Raw genomic sequence first — 26208 nt, forward strand, 5'->3', positions numbered from 1 at the left:
CTGAGAGAGATCAAGAGGTCCCTCTCTGTCCCGCCACCCCTGATTTATTAAAGCACAGGTTGGCCTTTCTCACCTCCCTCAAGGAAATTGCTGTAGCGATCTTTCACCTGTTGCTGATAAACTCGTCATGATTGAAGCCTGTTTTCTATCCAGTTAATGTTCTATTGATTTCAGTTGGGTGCTAGGGTGATGCTTTACTGATCTTAAGTGGAGGAATTTAAAACACCTGTGCCTGTAGCTCTGCACATATGCAAACCTTTGATCTATTAGCAACTCCTGTTAGCATATATATAGGTGTGGTATTCTTCAATAAAGTTGGCAGAGTCGGACGCAAGCTGACTCTGTCCCTCTCAACCCCATCTTTCTCTGTCTAAGTCTTTCTAAGTCTGTCTAAGTCTTATTTTTCTCAGGTACTCTGGTAATTGCGTTCTCGACCAGTTCGTTTGCCGGCAGGCTCCGGCAGGTTGCCGTTTCCTTCTCCAATGCATGAAAGTGAAAAGTGAAAGTGAAGTTGCTCAGTTGTGTCTGATCCTTAGCGACCTCATGGACTGCAGACTACAAGGCTCCTCCGTCCATGGGATTTTCCAGGCAAGAGTACTGGAGTGGGGTGCCATTGCCTTCTCCGATTCTGTACGCTAGGGCGTGCTAAATCACTTCAGTCATGTCCACCTCTTTGCAACCCTACGGTCTGTATGCTAGTACCTATACTAATAGGTCTAATTATAATAACTAAAACTGTGAAACATGAAATGCAGATGATTGATAATATCAACAGTGTCCTATATCAAGTCTGTGGTATACAGGAACAATACCTGGGTCCTTGTTGTTCAGTTGCTCAGTCGTGTCTGACTCTTTGCAACTCCAAGGACTGCAGTATACCAGGTTTCCCTGTCCTTCACCATCTCCTAGAGCTTGCTCAAATTCACGTCCATCAAGTCAGCGGTGCCATCCAACCATCTCGTCCTCTGTCGTCCCCTTTTCCTCATGCCCTCAATTTTTCTCAGCATCAGGTGGCCAAAGTATTAGAGCTTCAGCTTCAGCACCTGGGTCTTCTACTTTTTCCAAAATTCCAAGCTGCCTTGGTTTCAAATTCCCTCAGTGGTAGTGGTTTAGTTGCCCAGTTGTGTCCAACTCTTGCAACCCCATAGACCATAGCCTGCCAGGCTCCTCTGTCCATGGGGTTTCCCAGGCAAGAGTACTGGAGTGGGTTGCTATTTCCCTCTCCAGGGAATCTTTCTGATCCAGGAATTGAACCCATGTGAAAAAGTGTCTCCCGCATTACAGGCAGATCTTTACCACTGTGTCACCTGGGAAGACTCAAATTCCCTTGATTATTTAAATAAAACTGCAAGGTTGATTTGGGGTTATGAACATTATCCTTGGCAAGCTGTTTCTAAGTTACCATATAATTGTATGTTATTTGTCACATTCTCCATACTTCAAATAAACTATATAGGAAATATAATTACAGCTATTAGGTTCTCAATTCTGGCAATTAGGTGATTCAAACTGGCTCTTTCTCTCTTATAATTCCTTAGGCACATATCATAAAAGAGGACTGGTATCCCTCACCGCAGCCCCAGCTGGTAATTCTGATTGTCCCGTGACTTAACAGCTGCAAATCAGCCCCCACCCTTTCACACTTGTCTCAGGCCAGTGACGCTTTCTTTAATTAGCACATGACAAACTTGAGTCCTGATTTGTCTGTTGCTTTGGTCCCTGGGTTACCTGAGTGCAGGTTCGTCAAAATGGGAAAGAAAACCTACTTTAACAGTGATGCTATTTGCCTGACACTGAAAAAAGGGAAGAGCAATTTTTCTGGTTATTGAGTTTGCTTTCTTTATCTACTGTATTTGCATTCGCTGAGAACTTCTCTGTTACAATTTAGTCTTGTGTCTAAGATTTGTACCTACATTTCTGTTGTTATTTTCATTCTTATGGTTCTTAAAGCTTCTCCAACTTGAAAATGGCCTCTTAAAAAGGCCACTAAGAGCTAAGCCTGTGAGAGACAGCCTGCGGAATGTGATTTGAGGAGATGCAAGGCCCTCCTTTTTGAGGGCAGATGTGAAGCAAACCTAATACTGCTCTTTCTTCCTTTTTTATTTTAAATTGTCAGGGTCGCTGTCACTTCTGTTGGTGGCTAAGTCACACAGATGGTAGCTTTGTTCTAGAAGTCCAAGTCACATACAGGTAGAGAAGAGAGCTTATGTAAGGAAATTTGTGATTCCTGGCATTCTTTCTGCTTGAAACTAAAGTTTAAGATCTATTTTCTTAAAAAGTTACTAAGAGAAGGTTTCCTGAGGAATGAGGCCATAGGGCAGAAAGTGAAAATGGGGATTGGATAAAATGAGAGAAGCATATGTTTTATTTGTGTTGGAAGTGACAAACATTAAGCATCTACATTATACAGGAGGTCGTCAAGGCTATGGTTTTCCCGTGGTCATGTATGGATGTGAGAGTTGGACTATAAAGAAAGCTGAGTGCCGAAGAATTGATGCTTTTGAACTGTGGTGTTGAAGACTCTTGAGAGTCCCTTGGACTGCAAGGAGATCCAACCAGTCCATCTTAAAGGAGATCAGTCCTGGGTGTTCATTGGAAGGACTGATGCTGAAGCTGAAACTCTGAAGACCGGAGTTGAGACTTTTACCCCACGAGCATTGGATAGTCATCGTAGATATCTGAATAGAGAAATGACAAAATGAAGTGGGTGTCCTGGGAAGAATGAAGTTGGTGGTGGTTTTGAGGTGGGAAGCACTGGAGAAGGAAAGACTGATCAGGCAACAGCAGAAGTCCAAGTGTGCCCAGGATGGTAACAGGAAGAAATGAACAGGATGGGAAGAGAGGATTTTTTTTTTAATTGCCTGCACATAGGAAATTATTGAGATGGAGGGGGCAAGGATGACTGTGAGGTCTACCCCCTAAATGACTCAGCTTGAGAGGGGTGGAGAGGGACCCAGTGTCAGCTAGGTGACTTAGTAAAGAGGAAAACCCCAGATTTCAATAAGTATAAACATGAAATCAAGAGATTTTAAGGCCAGAAAGGGCTTCAGAGATCATCTATTCTAGCCCCTTCATTTGATAGGAGGACAGCTGAGGCACAGGGCAGACGTGTCACTCAATCTAGGACAGTGAGTAAGTGTAGGGAAACCGAGGAGCAAAGGAGGGCCAGTGTAGCAGCCCATGCAGACGGCTGCCCATGTATTTTCCCACAGGGCCAGTCTGCCTGCTTCACCATTCATTCTGTCTGGTTCTCGACAGTAGCTCCTAAACTCGGGATGAAGGACCAGGGCCCATCTACTGCCAAACTATTAATAGACAAAATAAAAAATAGATTAAGTTTTTCAAAAAGCTAAATTCATTTATTTAAAGAAATGACCTTCACTAAGTGCTTACATCCTGGCTTAATAGTTGGTGTTACAATCCCCTTTCATTTAGGAAATGAGGCACTAATACGCTGGTATAATTTTTCCTATCTTTATAAACACTAGCTTTTATACTATTAGTTGCTTAGTCATGCCTGATTATTTGCGACCCTATGGTCTGTAGCCTGCCAGGCTTCTCTGTCCATGGGGTTGTCCAGGCAAGAATACTGGGGTGGGTTGCCATTTCCTTCTCCAGGGGATCTTCCCATCCCAGGGATCGAACCTGGGTCTACAGCATTGCAGGGGGATTCTTTACCACTGAGCCACCAGGGAAACCTGTAAGTTCTTTTCCCAGCCTTTTTTTTTTTTTTTAAGTTTTTTAAAATCTAAAAGTCTGAGAGCCATTTCTCAGCATGACAAATTATGTGCGATCTCTTTTCTAAAGCACATCGGTGAAAACCTAGTTACATGAAGCATTACTGAACAGTGTTTTCCTGTCTCTGTCCCCTGTTGCCAAGGCCAGGATTACAGCCTTCATCTCTTTTCCTTCTCTTGCCTTAGGGCTGGGCAGGAGCCCTCGGGAAGGACACTGGGGTAGAGGTGAGGGGATGTGAAAGTGAAAGCTGCTCAGTCATGTCTGACTGTTTGCGATATCATGACTATATAGTTCATGGAATTCTCCAGGCCAGAATACTGGAGTGGGTAGCCTTTCCCTTCTCCAGGTTTTTTCCCAACCTAGCGATCGAACTAGGGTCTCCTGCATTGCAGGCGGATTCTTTACCAGCTGAGCCACAAGGGAAGCCCATGGGGGGATGTAAGGCCCACTGTCCCTTGGCTCAGCAGTGGTCACAGTTTTCATTCCAATCCCAAAGAAAGGCAATGTCAGAGAATTTTCAAGTTATTGCACAATTGCACTCATCTCACATTCTAGCAAAGTAATGCCTAAAATTCTCCAAGCTAGGTTTCAACAGTATGTGAACAGAGAACTTCCAGATGTTCTAAATCCAGATGTTCAAGCTGGATTTAGAAAAGGCAGAGGAACCAGAGATCAAATTGCCAACATCCGCTGAATCATAGAAAAAGAAAGAGAATTCCAGTAAAACATCTATTTTTGCTTTATTGACTATGCCAAAGCCTTTGACTGTGTGGATCACAACAAACTGCGGAAAATTCTTCAAGAAATGGGAGTACCAGACCACCTTACCTGCCTCCTGAGAAATCTGTATGCAGGTCAAGAGACAACAGTTAGAACCAGACTTGGAACAATGGACTGCTTCCAAATTGGGAAAAGAGTACGTCAAGGCTGTATTTTGTCATCCTTCTTATTTACCCTATATGCAGATTACATCATGTGAAATGCTGGGCTGGCTGAAGTACAAGCGGGAATCAAGCTTGCCAGGAGAAATATCAACAACCTCAGATATGCAGATGACACCACCCTTATGGCAGAAAACAAAGAGGAACTAAAGGGCCTCTTGATGAAAGTGAAACAGGAGAGTGAAAAAGCTGGCTTAAAACTCAACATTTCAAGAATTAAGATCATGGCATCTGGTCCTATCATTTCATGGCAAATAGATGGGAAAACAATGGAAAAAGTGAGAGACTTTACTTTCTTGGGCTCCAAAATCATTGCAGATGGTGACTGCAGCCATGAAATTAAAAGACGCTTGCTCCTCAGAAGAAAAGCTATGGCCGACCTAGACAGCATATTAAAAAGCAACGACATTACTTTGTCAACAAAGGTCCATCTAGTCAAAGCTATGGCTTTTCCAGTAGTCATGTATGGATGTGAGAGTTGCACTGTACAGACAGCTAAGTGCCTAAGAATTGATGCTTTTGAACTGTGGGGTTGGAGAAAACTCTTGAGAGTCCCTTGGAGTGCAAGGAGATCCAACCAGTCCATCCTAAAGGAAATCAAACCCTGAATATTCATTGGAAGGACTGATGCTGAAGCTGAAGTTACAATACTTTGGCCACCTTATGTGAAGAACTGACATTTGAAAAGACCTTGATGCTGGGAAGGATTGAAGACAGGAGGAGAAGGGGACGGCAGGGGATGAGATGGTTGGATCGCATCACCTACTCAATGGATATGAGTTTGAGTAAACTCCGGGAGTTAGTGATGGACAGGGAAGCCTTGCGTGCTGCAGTTCACGGGGTCACAGTCGGATACGACTGAGCGACTGAAATGAACTGGACACTATGTCACACAAGACTAGGGCACACTGGATCAGCCGGCAGGAAGGCCTGATCATCAAAGATTCTGTGACAGCGGCCCCATTTTTTTCCCTAAATATGACCTAAGGGGAAGACTGCTGCACCCAGAATTAAAGGATTTGGGTTGTTTATCCTACAATTAAAGTAGTCACTCTACTTGGGTCTGTTTCCTGAATTCCAAAACTGCGTGTCTAGGATTCCTTTCAGGAATACAAGCTTCTAATATCGAACAGGATTTGGTAGACTTGCGGGGCAGAAGTCACGTGGAGTCCAGCGGGAACCCCCTAAGCGTAAAGTGCGGAACCCAGAGACCTCTGACTTCAGACCACACCCTCTTGCCACGTCCCTTCCGGGGAGGTGGGCGAGTGACGGTAGGAGCTCAGCGTGCGCGTCCCCGCTGAGCTCAGCGTGCGCGCCCCCGGCTGGCTCGGCGCGCGCGTCTCCGGCCGACTTGCCACAGATCCCGAGTCTGGGCCGGGTAGGCGGGGCACAGCGGAGAGGAGCGGAGCGGGGCGGGGCGGGGCGCGCGGAGAGGACCGGCGCCGGGAGAGGAGGCCGAGGAGGAGGAGGAGAAGGAGAGAAAAGGCGGCGGCCCGGTGGGGCAGAGGGGCGAGCAGGAGGCGGGTTGCACGGGGGTGTGGGGCGCGGAGCGGCGCCGGGACAGCGGGGAGCAGCTGGGCACGGCGGCCGCGGCAGCTGGGATTTGGGCCGCGGTTCGGCCGGGCCGGCCGGTGAGTGTCGGGGGCAGACAGCCGGAGTGGCTGGCGGGCCCGGGCCGTGCCCGCGGGCAGAGGCGGTGTCCGAGCCGGAGGCGGCGGTGGGGCGGGCGGGCCCGGCCGGGCCTGGGGCGGAGTAAACACAGCCTCGCGGGGACCCCACGAGTCCCAGGCCGGGTCCCGGCGGCGAGAGGGCGGCGGCGGCTTGGCCTCCGCGCCCAGCCCGCTGCCCGGCCGGCCCTGGAGGCCGCCGGCAAATGGCGCCTGAGACCCCGCGGGCCGACCCCTCGGTCCACCCGGGCTCACGGGTCTGTGGGTGAGGGTAGGTGGGGGAGAAGCCAGAGTTAAACTTAGGAAAGCCCTAAGATCCTCGAAAACCCGGCTTCTCTTCCCTTTTGCAGATTAGAAACTTGCTTTGTTTGGGAACAGGCGGGTTAAAGTAATACTGAGAGGCATCGCCTACTGTCTCCACCGGATGAGTGAAGTTGGTAACTTTTCCATTCATGGAAGTGAGAGAATCTTAGTCTTAGCCTCAGTCCTCGTTAAAGAGAAATATCCTTATTTTATAGGTCTGAGGGGTATGACCATTTCCAAGTTGTTTGTGTCCTGTCTCGTGGAAGTGCATTGCTGGGAAGGGAGTATAGAGTGCACGTTGAATTCAAAGTAGTCTCCTTTGAGCGTGTTTTTTACGCGTGTGTTTAGAGAATACAGCCAGAACAGCGTGTTGTTTATCATGGTTCTAGTACTCCATTCCCCGCTCTCCCTGTGTCTTGTTTTTCTTTCTGAGCCATGTCGTAAGTCTTGGATAAAAGATGCTTGGGAAGGAATTGACCTTTTATTCCATAATTACTTTGTTGACTCGGATCCAAGATGAAGTTATTTATGGGCATTCTGATATCAGTGTAGATTAACTCAAAACTTTACATACAAAACCCCAAGCTTTCTAAGTTTTAATTTCTGTTTGCTACATTTCAATTCATTTTTGTGTCCTTTAGAGACCTAGAAATTCTATTAACAGATTTTGCGTTCCGTTATATTTTTTAAGCTTTTCCAGAGTTGTTGAGGGCCAGGAGGGAAGAGAGGAGCGTAAAATGTAAGATGAGGGTTTTCCTAAGGGTTCAGGTTTTCAGTTTACAGTTTTCGCTGAATCATGTTCTTTATGCTTAGTCACTGTTTCTTACTACAGAAGTTTAATTGGGGATAACAGTGTTTTGCTAACTTTTTGAATTGCTAATTTGTTTTTATTTGGTATTTTAATGCGGTGACATAGCTCTTTTGTGTATGTGTGATTCTGGAAATGTTAGTGGGTGGAGTTTTGAGAGTGTTACCAGAGAACTGAAGTTTCCGATATAGGCAAACTTTTATGCATTCCAAGTGTACTAGGTATTTAATTTCAACCCAGTACTTTTGTATGACTAGCATTGGAGATTTTTATTTTTTAAATAAAGTGTCCTAATATGCTATTAAAGAAAAATAATACATATTTTGAGATACTGTATATAGTTAGAGAGGTGCTTTAAGGTCACCAAAATAGGTCTCGTTTCATGTGTGTTTATTATTTGATAGACTATGTTATTAAAATGTGACTTTCAATAGCATAAGCCTTATGCTATTGGCTGTGGTTTGGTAACTCCTGTAACTAAGTTACCATGATTGCTTGTTCCATAAAAGAAGTTAGCACATGCTGTGGAATGACATGGTATTTGTAGAATTTATTAATATTCAAGTCTTCAGTCAAAAAGCTATTAAATATTATTTAATTTCAAATTTATTTTTGATGAAATAAGTGAGATTGGCTTTGGACTAGTGGTTTTTACACTACAGGTAGCTCAATAGTTAAATACAAGATAAGCATGCCTCAATAAAAATCTTTTTCCAAAAAGGTTTTGTCTTTTTTTTTTAAGAGTGGGTAATGTTAGCATTAGATCCTCATATGATTGTTTTTAATAAACTTTATAAGTATAAATGACCTGATACAGAAATGATTACAGATAGAGTTTTGTGCGTTTGCCTGTGTCTGTTGTGTAAAGTGAAGTACATCTTTTCTGAGCAATACATGTTTGTGTTGTGCTGGACTCACTAATAATTATAACCAACCTTTGTAGAGTACTAGGTTGTTTTCACAGTAGAGTAATTGCATCATGGTCACAAAGCTGAGTTGTGGAAGCCCATTCCCCTGTGCCATGCTGCCCATTGTAATAACTTGAGTTCCACCATTCTGGTGGATTATTTTTATCTGAGTATCAACTCAAATTGGTTCTGGTATGAATATTAAATATTAATATTTGTTATTTTAATTTCTGATGTAAGTCTGTAGTAATTTCTTTTGTTTATTTAGTGGAGAACAATTTCAAGTAGTTAGGACTTTGACTTTGGGATCAGTTACCTATGACCATATTTAGAAATGCAAGATTTATGTTTTGATTATATCATAACTAGAAGAGTAAAAACTTGAAAACAAAATTCCACATAATTAGGTTATCATTCTATTAAAAAAAAGTCAGAACAAAAATTTAATAAAAGAATGTATGATTAGCCTCCAACTAATAAAAATCTAAAAAAAAAAAAAAAAAAAAAGAATGTATGCAGGGTAATCAGTTTAGCCATTTTGAACTCATCAGTAGGCCAGGTAGTTTGAGATGGGAGTTTAATGATCTTGGATTTTTCAGTCTTGGCTAGTCATCCCAGCCTGCTTTTTTATACCAGTGAAATAAAATATCCAATTGAAGTTATATTTTTGTTATGGCCTTTAAGACTGAGTGCACCTGACCAGTAAATCAGGAGCAATGTTTGTATTTATTGTGCAGTAGCACCTCTGACTATGCAATAAGCATGAGACTTGCTCTGGAGGAGTTAAAACTGAATGTTAAATATGAAATTTCAGTTACAGACTTACTGGTTAACTAATGAGCAAGTCTGTCTATAGTTCCATTTCAGCCTTTCATTGAAGCAACATTTTATTGTCTCAGTGGAATTTTTTTTAATCTAATATCATTCAGTTCAGTCGCTCAGTCATATCTGACTCTTTGCAATCCCGTGGACTGCAGCACGCCAGGCTTCCCTGCCCATCACCGACTCCCAGAGCTTGCTCAAACTCTTGTCCATTGAGTCGGTGATGCCATCCAACCATCTCATCCTCTGTCATTCCCTTCTCCTGCTGCCTTCAGTCTTTCCCAGCATCAGAGTCTTTTCCAATGAGTCAGTTCTTCCCATCAGGTGGCCAAAGTATTGGAACTTCAGCATCAGTCCTTCCAATGAATATTCAGGACTGATTTCCTTTAGGATGGACTGGTCTGATCTCGTTGCAGTCCAAGGGACTCTCAAGAGTCTTCTCCAACATCACAGTTCAAAAGCATCAATTCTTTGGTATTCAGCTTTCTTTATGGTCCAACTCTCACATCCATACTTGACTAGTGGGAAAACCATAGCTTTAACTATACTGACCTTTGTCAGTAAAGGTCTAATATCATATTGATTGTAATATTAAGGAAGTAGACTGATGCCACTCCCTTTTTTGAGCTTCCTTTCCTCACCTTCTACGAACTCAGTCACCTGCAAATATGTGGACACCTCGATCTCTGCTTTTCTTTTTGAATTGCATCCCTCTGTAGTCAGTAACCTGTAACCAGACTGCAGGATTCATTAAAAAATTGAATAAAATATACAGTTAAACATTTCCTTCTGTGCCTTGTATTACTATTATTTTTTTAAAACAACAAAAGATTGAAATTAATTTTCTTTGATTTACTTTTCCCTTTGATTTGCTTTTTTTGATGGACAATTTAGCTTATTCCACATATAATGCCTGGAACATATGCCCTAGATACTCAGTAAATATTTGAATACTTTTGACTCTTTATAGAAGGTACAATGAGGTAATTTTTAATTTTGACTCAATCTGGTTGACTAATAGTAGATTTACAAAGTATGTTTGTTTTTCTTTGGCTCTTCAAAATTATTTAATTACAAGGCTGGATAACTAGAAAAGATTTTTCCTTTCAAAATAGTTTCATAGGTAGAAAGTAATACACTGGTTAACAGGTTATGATTCTACAGCAGTGTCATGGTCAAACAGAAATGCCTTGACTCTTATGAATGCATTATCTAGACTCGATGCTGGTTCAGAATCTATGTACAAACCAATGTAAAAATATAATTCATCTTTAACTTTCTTCCCACATCCATAAAGTGGAGATTTTCCCAATCACCAGATTTTCATATGACAGACAAATCTCGCAGCACTAGTCAGAAATGTTTCCACCTTCTGTATGTTTTTATGATGTATGTAGCGTTCCATGGATCAATAATTGTTTTGGAATCCATTTGGTTATTTCTTGTATTATAGTAATTTCACTCATATTAATAAACGAGGCTCTAATTGAGGCACAATCTTGAATACAAGGAACACTGGAGATCCCCTGGAGAAGGAAATGGAAACCCACTCCAGAATTCTTGCCTGGGAAATCCCATGGACAGAGGAGCGTGGCGGACTACAGTCCATGGGGTCGCAGAAGAGTCAGGCATGACTTAGTGACTAAACAGCAGGACCAACATGACTAGTATTACCAAGGAAAAATGCAGTGTGTAATGAGCACATGAATATATGGAACCTGTGTCATACTTTGCCTTTGGGTATGTGGGAAAGTACCATTTAAGCTGATAAAGATTTGAGATAACGGGAAGGGGGGGGGAGAGAGAGAGTGTGTGTGTGTGTGTATATCTGTGTCTGTCTGTCTTTGAGGCAGAGGCAGACGTTAAGATCAGCTTGAGGCAGCAAGTTGTGTTGAATATTTGGTGACTTGATTTAGCACATTTTAAAATCATGCTAATTTGCCGTTCTTTATTTATCTATTGCCCTATGTATTGTAATGAATTTGGAAAAATAGTTCTTTTTTGAAGGCAATATCTTTATGTCTAGAAATAGCCTTTAATAACAAGATCTCATTTCATTGTATGGGCAAATGCATGTCTTAAAATTGTTTTTATGGATTACTTGTCAGCTGCAGATTATGAGTTGACCTGGAATTTCTGTTGGAGAAAATTGAAACTATTGTAAAGCATTTAATCACTTACAATATTTTGCAGTCTAGTGAAACTTTTTCCAGTCATTCAACTTTAAGTGTAAATAAATATGTTATTTGGAAGGTTAAGATTCTGTTTTAGAGTTTTTTTAAAAAACTTAATATTGAGGAGTTTTAAATTAAGCTCATCTTGAGCTTGAAGCTCAATTTTAGCAATATGTTTTCTGCCGGACCTGCTGTGTCACTGTTCAACCGATAAATCAGGGATTGACAGTTTAAACTTGTTTCATAGAATTCCTGAGCAATTGTGAAATACTTTTTGGAGGCATATTTAATTTGATAATAGCAATTTTGAAAGAGGATAGATCTGAAAGTTTTAAATTCTGAAAGAATACCCCAGAATACTCTTTGGGTATTGTCTAGTGCATTTTTAAAAATCTTATTTCTTAATATATTTAATTGTAAAATGGACTTAAACTTGATTCCTTCTTTGTATAACTGTTTTTAGTAAACAGTTCAGTTTACAAACAGTTCATACATTTATATTGAGCATTACATATGTAAGTTTTTTAAAAAATAGTTTAGTGAAACATTAATGTTCAGAGCAAAGTAATGTGCTATTATAATTAGAAAGGACCAAAAAGACCTTCTTGACCACAAGAGTGATTAAGTGCTGGGATAAACTACAGGCAAAGTTGTGTAACCTCCATTCCTCAAATAACATCTTAAAATTGCATCACTGGTTACTGAAGTGCTGTCTTAGTTTCTTAAACTTTTGTAAGTAAGCATATCTGTTTTTGTCCATATATATTTGATCAGATATAGATTGCAGTCCTAGCTGTGCCACTTACTAGATAGATGACCTTGGCTAAAGCTAAGTCACTTAGGCTTTCTGTACCTCAGTTTTCTCTGGGCTGTTAGGAGGATTAAGTGACATTAACATGGAATATATTAACACCAAGAAGGATAGAGTAGGTACCTAGTTAATGTTCCTTTTTCCTTTAAGCCTACTTCAATAAACAATAAATGTTAGGACTCATTGCTATGGATACTTTTATTTATTATTCTTTTAAACATTTATCCAAAGGAGGAATAGTGTGGAGGAGTCTTACTTATTTTGAACCTTGAGAGCCTTCTATGTCTGCCTTTTAAAGTTGTTGCTGTTATGCATTAACTCAGTTGTTTGTAACAGTTGCTATTTTAAACACTTCTGAATTAAGGGATGTTTTGAGATGTGTTCTGTCTGGTGTGGTCATGTGATGTGCATGTAACATAAAGTGTTCCTACTAGTTCTGAGAGCGTTGGTCACTTCTGTTGGAACTGCTTGTATTTTTAGGTTTCTCTGTCAGTAACAGTCAAGTTTATAACCTTCAGCATGTGAGATGAACTCTAGTCTAGTTGTTGCAAAATAAGAAAGCTACAGCTGTTTTCACAATCTAATCACTCAGTAAAATATGTCTTATTAAAGTTTCTCTTTGCGTAATTTACAAATGTCATCATAAGTCTGTCATTTCTTCTATTTTGACCCCTTTAGCAGTATATCTTTAGGTCATTTCCTTGGCTTTAAATTTTATAGGAATAAACATTCAGAAGTATTCATAATTTGTAATTTTTAAAAACATTTAAAAATGTAGTTTTGTTGATAAATGTGTGCCTTGTTTTCTTCTGTACCATAATATCAACTGGGAACTTTGCTGCTTAATCAACAAAAACTCTGTCAATGATAGACTTTTGCTATTTGAATTTGAGGGAAATTAAGCCTGTCCTAGAGACAAAGAAATAGCAATCTGGGGAATAATTATTTTACATTAGCCACCTAGATGCAAGATTGAATTTATGGAAAAGAATATTGAAAGAGCTAGCAATCTCTTATGCACTGAAGTGAAAAAAATAGGCTAAAAATTGGCTTCTTATCCAGAAAATTATTAATTTAATTTGGGGAATTTTGAGGTGAGTTACATGTGCCATATGCAAGTGGAGGTATATAGTAAATAAGTAGCTGTAGAGATCTGAAGTTTGGACGAGGGATCTGGGCAGGAGGTACAGGTAAGTTTTCAGCATATAAGTGGCAGTTGAAGCTTTTGAGAAATTGAGAGCACCCTGGGAGAATGTATAGATTGAACCAGAAATAACATGGATCCTTGAAGAAGAGAAATATTTTAGAAGAAAAGATTAAGGAATAACTGGTGGTAGGGGGAATAGCAGGGAAATGTGAGATCATAGAAACTAAGAAAGATAGTAGTTCGGAAAGGAGGAGGAGTTAGTCAACAAAGTGATGTAATGGCTAAAAAAGATGAGGTCTGGAAAAAATGCCCTTTGAATTTAGCACTGAGGATCTTGATGCAGCGGTTTTAATGAGTGGTTGTAAAAATAAAGCCACATTAGAGGGCTGAAGAGTACATGGGAAGTTAACAGGGTTTGTTTATTTGTTGTTTTTCTTTTGAAAGCTTGAGTGAATAGGAACAAAGTAGTAGCAAAAGCGAGCTACTGTTTTATTACTTAGGGTTTAAAGATGAAATAGTCTTCTAAGTTTTTGCTGCTAATAGGAACAAACCATTAAAGAAGTTGAAGATTTATAGAAAAAAAGACATTGAATAGGCTTAGTAATTATAATTTAAATCGGCGCATTGTGGCAGTGCTTCTCTTCTTTGTGTATAAGACTTTTCTTGATAAAAGCACGGAAGACCATTAGTGATCTGTAATCCTTTCATGTTATTTTATGGATGCTATTTCTTTGCTTAAAATCCTCAGTGATTTCTAACTACTGAAGTCTGAACTCCCTGGAATAACATACAGCACACTTTCCATGATCTGTCGTACTCCTGTCCTGCCTCATCTCTCACACTACTGTGCATGTCACCTGTGGTCCAACAACACTGGGAAACTTGAGGGTGCCTCAGCATGTTTTGCCAGTGTTTGTGTTCTGTGTTTGGATACACTGTTACTTCAGCATTGAGTACCCTTCTTCCTTTTTAACCCTACCCTCCTATGCTTAAGACCTCTCATTTTCAAGACTGCTGTGAATTCTTCTCTACTCTCTTCTCATATTGATTATTTTCTCTGTCATGTTAATCATATTAAAAAGTGGCATGATTTTACTTTCATCTCTGATCTTGTGCTGTAGCGCCTTGAGAGGCGGCACTGTGTCTCCTTATCTTTATATTGCCATACATTATTATATATGCCATACATATATTACCAAACACAGAGTCTGGTACATGGCAGTTAAGCAATAAATAAGTGTTGAATAAATGAATGGAAACTGTGGCCCTCAGAAGTAAGTGGTTGGCCCACTGTCAGAGAACTGGAGCTAGAACTTATATTTTTTGGTTAAGTGCCCTGTATGTTTTATTAATAATAAGCCTTATTTTCCTGATTTGTTATAGAATTTCTTAAGGCATATGTACAAGGAGAGGTCAACAGCTGAAATCTGAAGTGAATTTATATATTTAGAAAGAACATAAAGAAAACTTCTAATTAGATTCTAGTTAAGTATTTTCATGAAATTTAGATTATTCTCTTTTAGGAACATGATGAGGTCTGTGCAGTGTGGGGTACATCATAATCAGTTTAATTAAAATGTAAAAAGATATGTGTTCTCTGAAATCTCGAAGTTAAATATGCATTAACTTGGTTTTGGCATTAATTTATATACTACACAATATACTAGAATTTAAGAATTATATTTTGAAACATTTGGCCTTTTGAGTACATTGTTAGATGTTATGTAAAAATGAATTTTTGACTTCTTGAATTGATGTCCTTAAGTTGGTTCAAGCTGGATCAATTATATGTAAAATAAACTCATTAAATATGTTTACTTTATATATTTCATTCTCGTATAAGCCAATATACCGTCATGATTTGATTTTTATTCTTAAAAGATTGTTTTAAAAATCCGCTTTTTGCCTAACATCTTGTTTCTTTTCCGTCTCAACAACCAGAGCTGGACTGGCCGCCATGGAGGAGCTGCAGCATCCGCACTGCGTTAATTGTGTCAGTAGACGATGTATGACACGACCAGAGGCTGGGATTTCCTGTGACTTGGTTGGTTGTCCGTTGGTTTGTGGAGCAGTTTTCCATGCATGTAAGGCTGATGAGCATCGACTTTTATGTCCATTTGAACGAGTGCCTTGCTTAAATAGTGACTTTGGATGTCCATTTACAATGGCTCGAAATAAAGTTGCTGAACATCTAGAAATGTGTCCTGCAAGTGTGGTGTGCTGTACTATGGAATGGAACCGATGGCCAGTTAGTTATGCAGACCGGAAATCTTATGAAAATCTAAGCAGAGATGTTGATGAAGTGGCACAATTAGATATGGCCTTGGCCCTTCAAGACCAACGGATGCTCTTAGAATCTCTCAAAGTAGCCACCATGATGTCAAAAGCAATTGATAAAGTGTCAGAACCTAGAGAACAGATCTCAGTTAAACCAAGTGTCTCAGAAATACCACATACTAATGGTTTGGTATCTGTTGATGAAGAATCTTATGGTGCACTTTATCAAGCTACTGTTGAAACAACCCGAAGTTTGGCTGCTGCTTTAGATATTCTGAATACTGCTACAAGAGACATTGGCATGTTAAGTACGAGCCTTTGTGCTTCCCCAAATGAAATGAATGAAGAGCAAAATGCCAGAGAAAGCTTACAGAGTAGAAACCTGAAAGACCAGGACCATCTTTATGAGGATGAGATGGGAGCAGTAGGTGGGATTGACCATAAGGACACGAGTCAGAATGCTCAGTTGGAACAAAATGGTTCAAGTGATTTATTATGTGACTTGGATGCCAGTTCTTACGGCACTTCTGCTCTTTGTAATGGCTTTCCTTTGGAAGATATATGTCCACAGGTCATTGAGCAGAACCAGGATTTACATACTGACTCAAAACAAAGTAACTTAACAAATGGAGAATGTGTAGCATCAGATGGCCCTTCAGAACCTTCTAGCTCACTTTTAGTAGCAGCACAGGTTAGGGAAGTAATACCACCTAATGCTTTGCCTAATGGCACAGTTCAGCATATCCTCATGCCAGATGATGATGAAGACTTGTGTTGGAAAAAAGTAGACTTAGGGGACCTACGGAATGTGGATGTCTTATCTTTCAGTCACCCTCCTTCATTCAAATTTCTTTCGAATTCATGTTGGTCTAAACCAAAGGAAGATAAAGCAGTAGATACATCAGATTTGGAAGTTGCAGAAGATCCAATGGGTCTCCAAGGAATAGATCTAATCACAGCAGCATTACTGTTTTGTCTAGGAGATTCTCCAGGAGGAAGGGGTATATCTGATAGTCGCATGGCTGATGTTTATCATGTTGACTTTGGGACTCAGACTTTTTCACTTCCATCTGCCATTTTAGCTACAAATACAATGGTTGGGGAAATAGCTTCAGCTTCAGCTTGTGATCATGCCAACCCACAGCTTTCAAATCCAAGCCCTTTTCAGACACTGGGGCTGGACTTAGTATTGGAATGTGTCGCTAGGTACCAGCCCAAGCAGCGTCCAATGTTTACATTTGTTTGTGGACAGTTATTTAGAAGAAAAGAATTCTCATCACATTTTAAGAACGTGCATGGTGACATTCATGCTGGACTCAATGGCTGGATGGAACAGAGGTGTCCTCTAGCATATTATGGTTGTACCTATTCGCAGCGTAGATTTTGTCCGTCAACACAAGGAGCAAAGATTATACATGACCACCATTTGAGGTCATTTGGAGTTCAGCCATCTGTATCTACAGTGTTAGTAGAGCCTGCTAGAAACTGTGTGCTGGGTTTACATAGTGACCATCTAAGTAGTCTTCCTTTTGAAGTCCTGCAACATATTGCAGGGTTTCTCGATGGCTTCAGCTTATGCCAGCTCTCATGTGTATCCAAGTTAATGAGGGATGTGTGTGGCAGTCTTCTCCAGTCTCGCGGAATGGTCATACTTCAGTGGGGGAAAAAGAAGTATCCAGAAGGAAATTCATCATGGCAGATAAAAGAAAAGGTTGGTGTCATTTAATTGTATCAACCCCTTATTTGACATATAATAGGCATGTAATAATGTTGTTGCTGTGAAATTGATCATCCTTGTTGCGAAATTGCATGCATGCATGCCAAGTTGCTTTAGTCATGTCCATCTCTTTGCGACCGTATGGACTGTAGCCTGCCAGGCTCCTTTGTCCATGGAATTCTCCAGGCAAGAATACTGGAGTGGGTTGCTATGCCTTCCTCCAGGGATCTTCTGACTCAGGGATCAAACCTGTGTCTCTTAATGTCTCCTGCATTGACAGGTGGATTCTTTACCACTAATGCCACCTGGGAAGCCCATTGTGAAATTGACCATCCTTAAAAATAATTCAGTATGATGACAAACTTTTTTATAAAGATAATTAATAAAAATATGAATACATTGTTAGAATTGTTAGTCATAATCACATATTTACTGCAGACATCCTAGAACTAGATTCTAACGTCATCTGACAGAGGCTACTTGTAGATCTTCAGTTGAAGGGTTCTGTACCTACTCACTTCTTCTGAAACAACTCCCTTTGCTTGAGTCCATGTTAGCCACCTTCTTCCTAATTTGGGCTCCATCTGAAACATTTGCACTGTAGGACGATGGAGGAGTCAAAGAGAAGGTGTCTTTTTAATTGCTTGCAGTTGGCAGCTTCTGTACATTCTTAGACCTTTCTTTCTTAGAACGTGGTTGTTACAAGTAAAACTTAAATAAGGAGACATGAAAAAATGACTACTGCTAGCAGGTGACCAGTGGAGTATTTGGGGTATGTTGTTCAGTCCCTAAGTTGCATCTGACACATTGCAGCCCCATGGACTTCAGCAGGCAAGGCTTCCCTGTCCTTCATCATCTCCCAGAGTTTGCGCAGATGCATGTCCCTTGAGTCAGTCAGCCATCCAACCATCTCATCTTCTGCTGCCCCCTTCTCCTTTTGCCTCAGTCTTTCCCAGCATCAGCATCTTTGCCAGTGAGTTGTCTCTTCGCATCAAGTGGCCAAAGTATTGGGGCTTCGGCATCAGTCCTTCCAATGAGTATTCAGGTTTGATTCCCTTTAGGATTGACTAGTTAGTTCTTCTTGCAATCAGAGGGACTCTCAGGAGTCTTCTGTATCACTAGTTTGACTGTGTCAATTTGGAATATAGAAAACAAAATGGATGGATGTGGAGATGGCTTGAAGTGAAATAAGGGCAGTAGGATTTGATGTTGTTCGCAGGGACTGTGGGTTTAGCACGGAACAAGGGTGTGTTGCAGGTTGGAAACTTCACCTGGAGATTTAGGTACGTCTGGGAACAAAGCCTAGCCCCACCATTTTCCTTGTGTGCTACCCTATTTTTGCCAGGTTCTGTTTGAGGCACTATCCAGTCGAAACTAGAAGGCATTACAACTGTCTTTGATTGAAAGTGTTTTTTCATTTTAGAACATTTATAACATGAAACTTTGATTTCATAAAGTACAAACAAATTTGATAACCTTCATATTGGTTGAACGGGGGTATATTTCTGGGTACTTTGTTTTTATCACCCTTAGGTTTTCTCTTTGCTCCAGTTTTTTTTTTTTTTTCCTCTCATTGCTCCAGTTTTTGAGAATTTTGCATCTGTTTCTGTGCTCTCCTGAAGCTTTGACCAGTAAATGAGCACATTAATTATTTTATATAGAAAATTTCATACTTGCTGTGTATATGTGAGTATGTGCATATCTTCATTTACTACATGATTTGGTGTATTTCTGCCATTGGGCTGGGACAGTCAGAGCATGGTCCCTTTTTGTCCTTGCCCGCTAGTATTGATCTATGAGGTGAAATATTTTCTGGGGATTCTATTACTACAGAAAATGTCATCTCCTCTTGGAGTTTAAATTGCCATCATTTATACAAATTACTTACATGTGTGTGCCTGGCCACTTCTCTGAATTCCAGGTCATTATGTATCGGCACCTACTGGACATCCCCACTTGATTATCCTCAGTAAACTCAGCGTGTCCAGCCCACTCCGTTTCTCTGCCCCCCTTAATCTCAGAAAGCTGCATTATCGTCTCTTAAGTTGCCTAAACTCTGAATTTGGGAGTTCAGGTTAGCCCTTTCCCCTGCTTCATTTCCTTCTCCTGGTATCCACACAGTCCTGTTGTCTCTCTTCTTCATGCCTCTCAAGTTCACTTCCCGTTTCTACTGCTGTTTCCCTAGTTGGTCCCGCCTGCAGTTCTCTTCTGGGTTACTATAGCAGCCACTTCCTTACTGGGCTTCTGTTTCCAACTGAGTCCCTCTCCAACATATTGCCTGTAGAAGACGTAGAGTGATAAATAATTTCTTGAATACAGTTCTTACGCTGTACTGCTTAAAAACTTTTAAAATGTCTGTCCATTGCCCTGGGTTAGGGGCAATTTCCTTAATGAAACTTTTAAGAGTTTTCATAATTTTGTCCTTACTTGCCTCTTCAGTTTCCTTTATATTCCAGCCATCGAATTTACTAGTAGTTGTTGAATGTTTTCTTCTTGCCTTAAGGTGTTTGAGTACACTTTCCCTGAAACCTCCATTTGAATGCTTGAAATATGTGGACTGTGTGCACTTTTAGTAATTTATTTAATCTACTGTCCCTATTTATGGATTTAAAAAACTGGTTAAGTAACTTGTCCTTGAATTCAGACCTGGGAACCTGTTTCTGGAGCTTGTGATCGTCATCTCTTTGGTATATCCTGCTTATTCTTCAGATCTTATCTTGTCAAGAAAGCCTTCTCCGAAATTTCTTAGGGAGGTGCATTTTTTCCCAGAAATGCGTTGTATAATGATACGGAATTAAGAACTGTTCATTTTACAAAAAGTTCTATAAAAATTTCCAGAAACATTGAAGTACTTATATTCATCAGTATTACTAAATGCCTTTACTATTTATAAATAGTGAAAAGAAAACGTTCCTCTGCACAGTATCCTAGAGTGTTTTTTAGTGTACTTCATATGATTTTTTTTGGAGAAATAACACTTGTATTGTCAATATCTCCTATATACATAGTCCTTTGGGTAGGATGAAAATCTAGTAGAGTGCTGAGTTATTTCTTTTTTGTTATTAGATTTCTTAAAGTCATAATGTCATAGAAGTTATCTTATAAATATTTAGTAAAAAGATTTGTATAGGAATGAATTTTGTAGCAAGCTACTTGAAACTTATTTCTCATAACAGAAAACTAGTTCGAGCAAGAAATATGTTTTCATTCTTATAAATTGACTGGTTTAAATCTGATGTGGAATTTTCTTCTAGGTATGGCAATTCAGTACTGCATTTTGTTCTGTCAATGAATGGAAGTTTGCTGACATCCTGAGCATGGCTGACCACTTGAAGAAGTGCAGTTATAATATTGTAGAGAAGCGGGAGGAAGCAATCCCATTGCCATGTATGTGCGTGACACGAGAACTCACTAAAGAAGGACGTTCACTTCGCTCAGTTTTAAAACCTGTACTTTAAACAGTCAAATTCCACTTGCACATACATGCAAGCTCCTGGTATAATTTCTTTGTAATATGTGACACTTTATTAATGTATTAAAGATTACAACTAGCTAAATTTATTGTCACTATGTATATAATGTTTTGAAGTGACATATATTTTTATAAAGTACTGATTAGTTGGGAAAAAGTTGCCTTAATATTTGAAATGTGTGAATTTTTTGGAACTTGCTGGACAGGGTGATTTAATTTTTGGCTACATAATTTTCAGAATTAGTATTTTTAATGGTGTGCATATTTTGGTTCTTACATTTTTTGCTTCTTAAACTAACAAGATCCTGACCAAACAGTTTACTCCTCATTTTCTGTGGGTTACAACCCATGCATTCAAAAAGCAAAACTTTGATTCTGATTTTTACATCATAGGCTCTTCAGATAAAACATTCAGTTGCTTAAGCACTGCATAAAAACATTATAAAATTTTTATTTTATAGTGTTCCCCTTACATAATTGTTGATATGGAGATGATCTGTAATGTATACATAATATTTAAATCGTGAGTGATGTTGATAATGCCATTTATCGTGTTTTAAAAATAGTCTACAAAAATCTTGTCTCCTTCTGTATTTGCACCTCTCATACAGAGAGTTACCATATACAGCTTTTTCTGGTTAGATGCCACATCCAAAGACTCATGGCAATATGTTACGTGACAGGTTAAAGCAAAATCAAACAAAAAAAAAGCCTTTGAATTTAATTTGAAATTGTATATGATACTATATATTTGCTAGGAATTTGATATTTGGAGAGAAGAAGATATAGTCAACCCTTCATATCTGCATATCCATGGATTCAATGGAAGGATGGAAAATATTTGGAAAAAAAAATTCCATGAAATTCCAAAAAACACAACTTGAATTTGCCACTCATCTTCAACTATTTACATAGCACTTACATTATATTTGGGCTTTCCTGGTGGCTCAGACAGTAAAGAATCTGCCTGCAATGCAGGAGACATGGTTTGATCCATGGATCAGGAAGATCCCCTGAGAAGGAAATGGCCACCCACTCTAGTATTCTTGCCTGGAGAATTCCATGGACAGAGGAGCCTGGTGGGCTATAGTCCAAGTGGTTGCAAAGAGTCAGATATGACTGAGCGACTAACATTATACTACTACTACATTATATTTACAGTTATTTACATGGTGTTTACATTGCATTCAGTTCAGTCGCTCAGTCTTGTCTGATTCTATGTGACCCCATAGACTGCATAGCATGCCAGGCTTCCCTGTCCATCACCAACTCCTGGAGCTTGCTAAAACTCATGTTCATCGAGTCGGTGATGCCATCCAACCATCTCATGCTCTGTCATCCCCTTCTTCTGCCTTCAGTCTTTGCATTAGGTACTATTAATAGTTTAGAGATGATACAAAGTGTATGGGAGGTGTGCATGGGTTATGTGCAGATACTGTGCCATTTTATATGAGAGAGTTGAACATCTGTGAATCTGGGTAGTGCAGGAAGTCCTGGAACCAATCTTCTGCAGACAGTGAGGGACAACTGACTGCATGCCCCATTTTAAGTTTGAGTTGGGCATGTTCTGTGAATAAATTTGAGATATTCACAGTGCAAAGGGCTTAACTTTTTTCAGAAGTGTTTAAAATTTTTGCCTTTTGGTGTTTATAAAAATCACAATTATGTTGTTTTAAGACATGTAAAAGTGTGACATTTGCTGTCCTTTTAAGATGACAATCATGAACTTTTGCAGAGAAGCCTGTCTTGGTTGACAATCTCTTTAAAATATTTCCACGTTAATATTCCATACACTTCTCTACCAAAAAAATAAGAATTGCACCTTTATGTAAAAATCAAAATTTAACAGAAATATCTTCAAAGACCTGTTCTTGAGGTATTTTATTATAGTTTTCAAATTGATTTATGCTATCATTAACCTGGTATGGTCAGTTAAAGAGATGAATATATCAGTATTAAGAAATAAATGGCAAAGATGGGGACATGTACTTAAATAATTTAGGTAACTTCTGGCATTTGGTAAGCCGAAATGGTTACAAATTACTTTGTTATATATAAAATTTCAAAACTCTGTTTTGTCTTCTCTTCCTACATTTGTCCCTAAGAGTGTTCTATTGTTAACTAGATTCTTGATTCCCATATATGGCAATCGGGCTGGGAAGAGGCATTCTTTGGGCATTACAAAAGAATGCTGAATTGCTTAAGGCCTGATTTGGTTGGATCAAGTCCTTATTACAGTTGAAAAATACAGCATTGAAGACTAATTAGTTGTTTTGCCTCACCTGTCGTTTTAATTAGTAGAATACTTATTTCTCAGTGCTTAAGCTATCGTTTTGAACTGTGAGATTTTATAAACAGTCTCTTTCTGTGAAAAAGTCAGAAGGTATCAAATTCTGTAAAATATAATTGTGCCTATTGAAGTTTTGCTGAAGAATATATCTGGTTAGGAGAGCACAAACATTCACTTTTTGTTTTATGGTTGTGCTTTTTAAAAATTCATGTTCTTTTAAGTTTAGACTCCTTATTTTCACACTAGATCATGAGATATTTACCATTTTTCACCTTTTATTTTCTTCTACACATCTTTGGCTGTTTTCTTTTTGTTTGTTACGCCACCATATTATTTTGTTAAAATGTTTTCTTTGTGTAGTATTTGTTCAAGTTCTAATAAAATTAATATTTTCCTTTATATGGCTCAGTAACTTGAAAAAACTTATATTTAAATAAAATATTCATCCTTGTTTGAAGAAGTTGAGACACAGTCATACTGTTTCTATAGTGGGATTTTCTGCATGTTATAGGAGTTGTTTGATGATTATCATTGCTCACCCATGTTTTACTGGTGAACATTATTACTATTTTTATTTAATACGGAAAACTCAATAGTTAGCTTTCCCTGCCCCTTCAGTGTCTTCTTGAAAGTAGTCCCACCTGGGGCTATTGAACGGCTGAAGTTTCTGGCAATAGTATTTTTCTAAAACTTGTAGTGGGAGCAATCTGTCTAGCCTTTTAAGCATGAAAAGGTTTGTGTGTTGGCCAAGTATGCTGTCATTTGAGAAGTCTTTATTGATTCTTTAGTCTTTGCTAACCAGCAAGGTAAAGGCAAGTGTTAGGAAGGAGGGAAATATCTGAATTCACTTTTCTCCTCTGCCTTCTTCCCCAGAACTGCCTATTAGCTTAATCTCAACCTTTCTTTTTCCCTCTTTCTCCATCCTTCCCTCTTTCTCTCTCTCCCTCCCTCTCTCCCCCTCTTTCTTTCTCTCTCCCTCACTCTAGCATCTGCGATTCACAGGTCACTTAAGAGTGAAGTGAAGTGAAGTCGCTCAGTCGTGTCCGACTCTTTGCAACCCCATGGGCTGTAGCCTGCCAGGCTCCTCCGTCCATGGCATTCTCCAGGCAAGGGTACTGGAGTGGTGGTTCCCAAACTGTGGTCCCTTGACTGTCAGCATCACCTGGAAATTTGTTCAAAATACAGATTTTTGGACCTCTTCACAGACTTACAGCTTCTGAAACTCTGGGGTGGGAACCAGCAATCTTTTAACACAGGCCTCCCCAGAGGATTCTGATGCATGGTAAAGTATGAGAATTTAGAGGAAAGCCTGGGACATGCCCAGTCTTCTCGTGAATAATACATTGTTAGAACAGATACATGTGTGTATGTAGCTCCATGTATAATCCAAAATTAAGAGTAATAGTAATTTATTAGTATTACTTAAATGATTAAATTTAATGATATATGTTGTCTCGATCTTGTAGCCATGTGACAAATATTAATACATTGGGTACCATGATTGTTGGACAGTTTTTTAAAAAGCTAGTACTTACTAGTATTTTAAATTTACTCTTATTACCAGTGTTTCACTAGTGTTACTTCTGGTCAAGGTAAATTGCAGATCGTTTATCAGCACTAACATTTAGCTTATCATCATTCATTCTCTTTTGTTTAGTGGTTGTAGACTCATGTGAACATATTAGATTTTAGGATGAACAGTAGAAATAGAAAGATACTGGATTAAATTTGAAAATAATTCTGTAGGAATTCTTTCAGTGCTATCAATAAGAGGTATTAAAGATTGGGTTTCTGATTTATCAGTAATACTGACTCTCTTTTGGTCTTTGACCCTGTGTTACATGTCCCAAGAATATTGTTCCTATTATTAACTATCCTTTAACATTGAAGGTTGGGATCCTTGCAGATTTGGTAGTTTATACAACTACACTGATAATAGATTTTTAATTTCTGGCAATTTGTATGTAGGTGTTGGTATTTAGAAGCAAAACATGATTTCATGTTTTGCATCCCAATTTAAAAAGACAGTTTGTTTTTTAAAATTTCTAAGGGATAGTTTTAGAAACATTGAAAAATACTTCATGCATGACACACCACCTTGGAAGGTGATTAATTGGAACCTGCAGAGGTGGGTGTTAAGAACTATAGTAGATTTTTGTCATACATTGCCTCATTCTTTCAAAATGCTGGACAGAGCCTTCTGATGGAAATAATTTCTCTGATGTGTATTTGGCTGGTTATCTAAATATAGCTCTTAGCAGTTTTCACACGAGGCCTCTGAAGCAGGAATGTGTTAAGTCATGCCTTTAATCAGTTCATCAGTGACTCATCCATTGTGGTTAAAATAATTCAGTGATTTTTTTAAGAATTTGATATAAATCTGATTTCTGAACAAAAAAGTTTAAGATATACAAAGTAAAGGCCAACTAGTAAACTCCTTTTTAAGTAAAATGAAGAGGAAGAATGGTTTCCTTTAAAGTCATCTTTTACGCTGTTTTCCTTAATTTAAAAGAAATAAGTTCAAAAGGTAAGACCTTTCTTTTAAGTTACCAATAGATGAAAAAGCCTAGGTACTCAAAGTTTAGGTACTGATGGGTGTATTAGAGTGTTTGAGAGCAGTGTGTTCTGACGCAGTTGTTTACAAATGCATAAAGAGAAGGGACATTGAGAGGTAGGGAAGTTATTTTGGAAAATATTGTTGCATAGAATATTTGATTCCTAACAAGCGTTTTAGAATGAGTTATTGGGTAATACCAAAAGGAAACAGTATTAATAGATATCAAGTACAGAATGCTGCTCTGAAAATCCTTTGCAAAAATAGAGTCTTGCTGAGTTTTCAGGAGTATTTTGCTGCATCTGTGATTTGTAAAATTCTGTAAATGTATTGTTTATACATATATTTATTTGTATATGAAATCTCCATAAATTAGCCAAGTAGATTTTAATAAACAATATGTTGAGATATACTAACGGAGATACATCTTGAAGTGCTGTTTTACCTTAGGACATTTCAAAACTGACATTTTGTATTCAGAATGTTTGACATTCCAGTGTGTTATTTGGGGAGTCACTTTTCATTAATTTAATAAACTACATAGAAATGAGTTACATACAAGGATGATTCATGAAGATG

General features: G+C 39.1%; 1 protein-coding gene across 2 annotated transcripts; it reads left to right on the plus strand.

Moving 5' to 3' along the window:
* The first annotated feature begins 5987 nt into the window (after window positions 1–5987).
* On the plus strand, window positions 5988–23474 carry FBXO30 (F-box protein 30). Of its 2 annotated transcripts, none has more exons than XM_070461613.1 (3): window positions 5988–6057; window positions 15261–17307; window positions 20568–23474. In XM_070461613.1, exons 2-3 carry the CDS (start codon window positions 15277–15279, stop codon window positions 20769–20771), a joined length of 2235 nt encoding a protein of 744 aa, XP_070317714.1. In that variant the 5' UTR covers window positions 5988–6057; window positions 15261–15276; the 3' UTR covers window positions 20772–23474. The 2 variants fall into 2 exon arrangements, with proteins under 2 accessions (XP_070317714.1, XP_020765180.2); XM_020909521.2 differs by lacking the exon at window positions 5988–6057 and adding an exon at window positions 6102–6310.
* The last annotated feature ends 2734 nt before the right edge of the window (window positions 23475–26208 follow it).

The sequence above is a fragment of the Odocoileus virginianus genome, chromosome 34 (assembly GCF_023699985.2).
Source record: "Odocoileus virginianus isolate 20LAN1187 ecotype Illinois chromosome 34, Ovbor_1.2, whole genome shotgun sequence".
NCBI lineage: Eukaryota > Metazoa > Chordata > Mammalia > Artiodactyla > Cervidae > Odocoileus > Odocoileus virginianus.

What these genes read in the sequence shown, in the direction of transcription:
- FBXO30 (XM_070461613.1), top strand. Translation starts at nt 15,277, where the DNA reads ATGGAGGAGCTGCAGCATCCGCACTGCGTTAATTGTGTCAGTAGACGA. An exon ending in CATGGCAGATAAAAGAAAAG is followed by an intron (nt 17,308 to 20,567) that starts GTTGGTGTCATT and finishes ATTTTCTTCTAG; the next exon opens with GTATGGCAATTCAGTACTGC.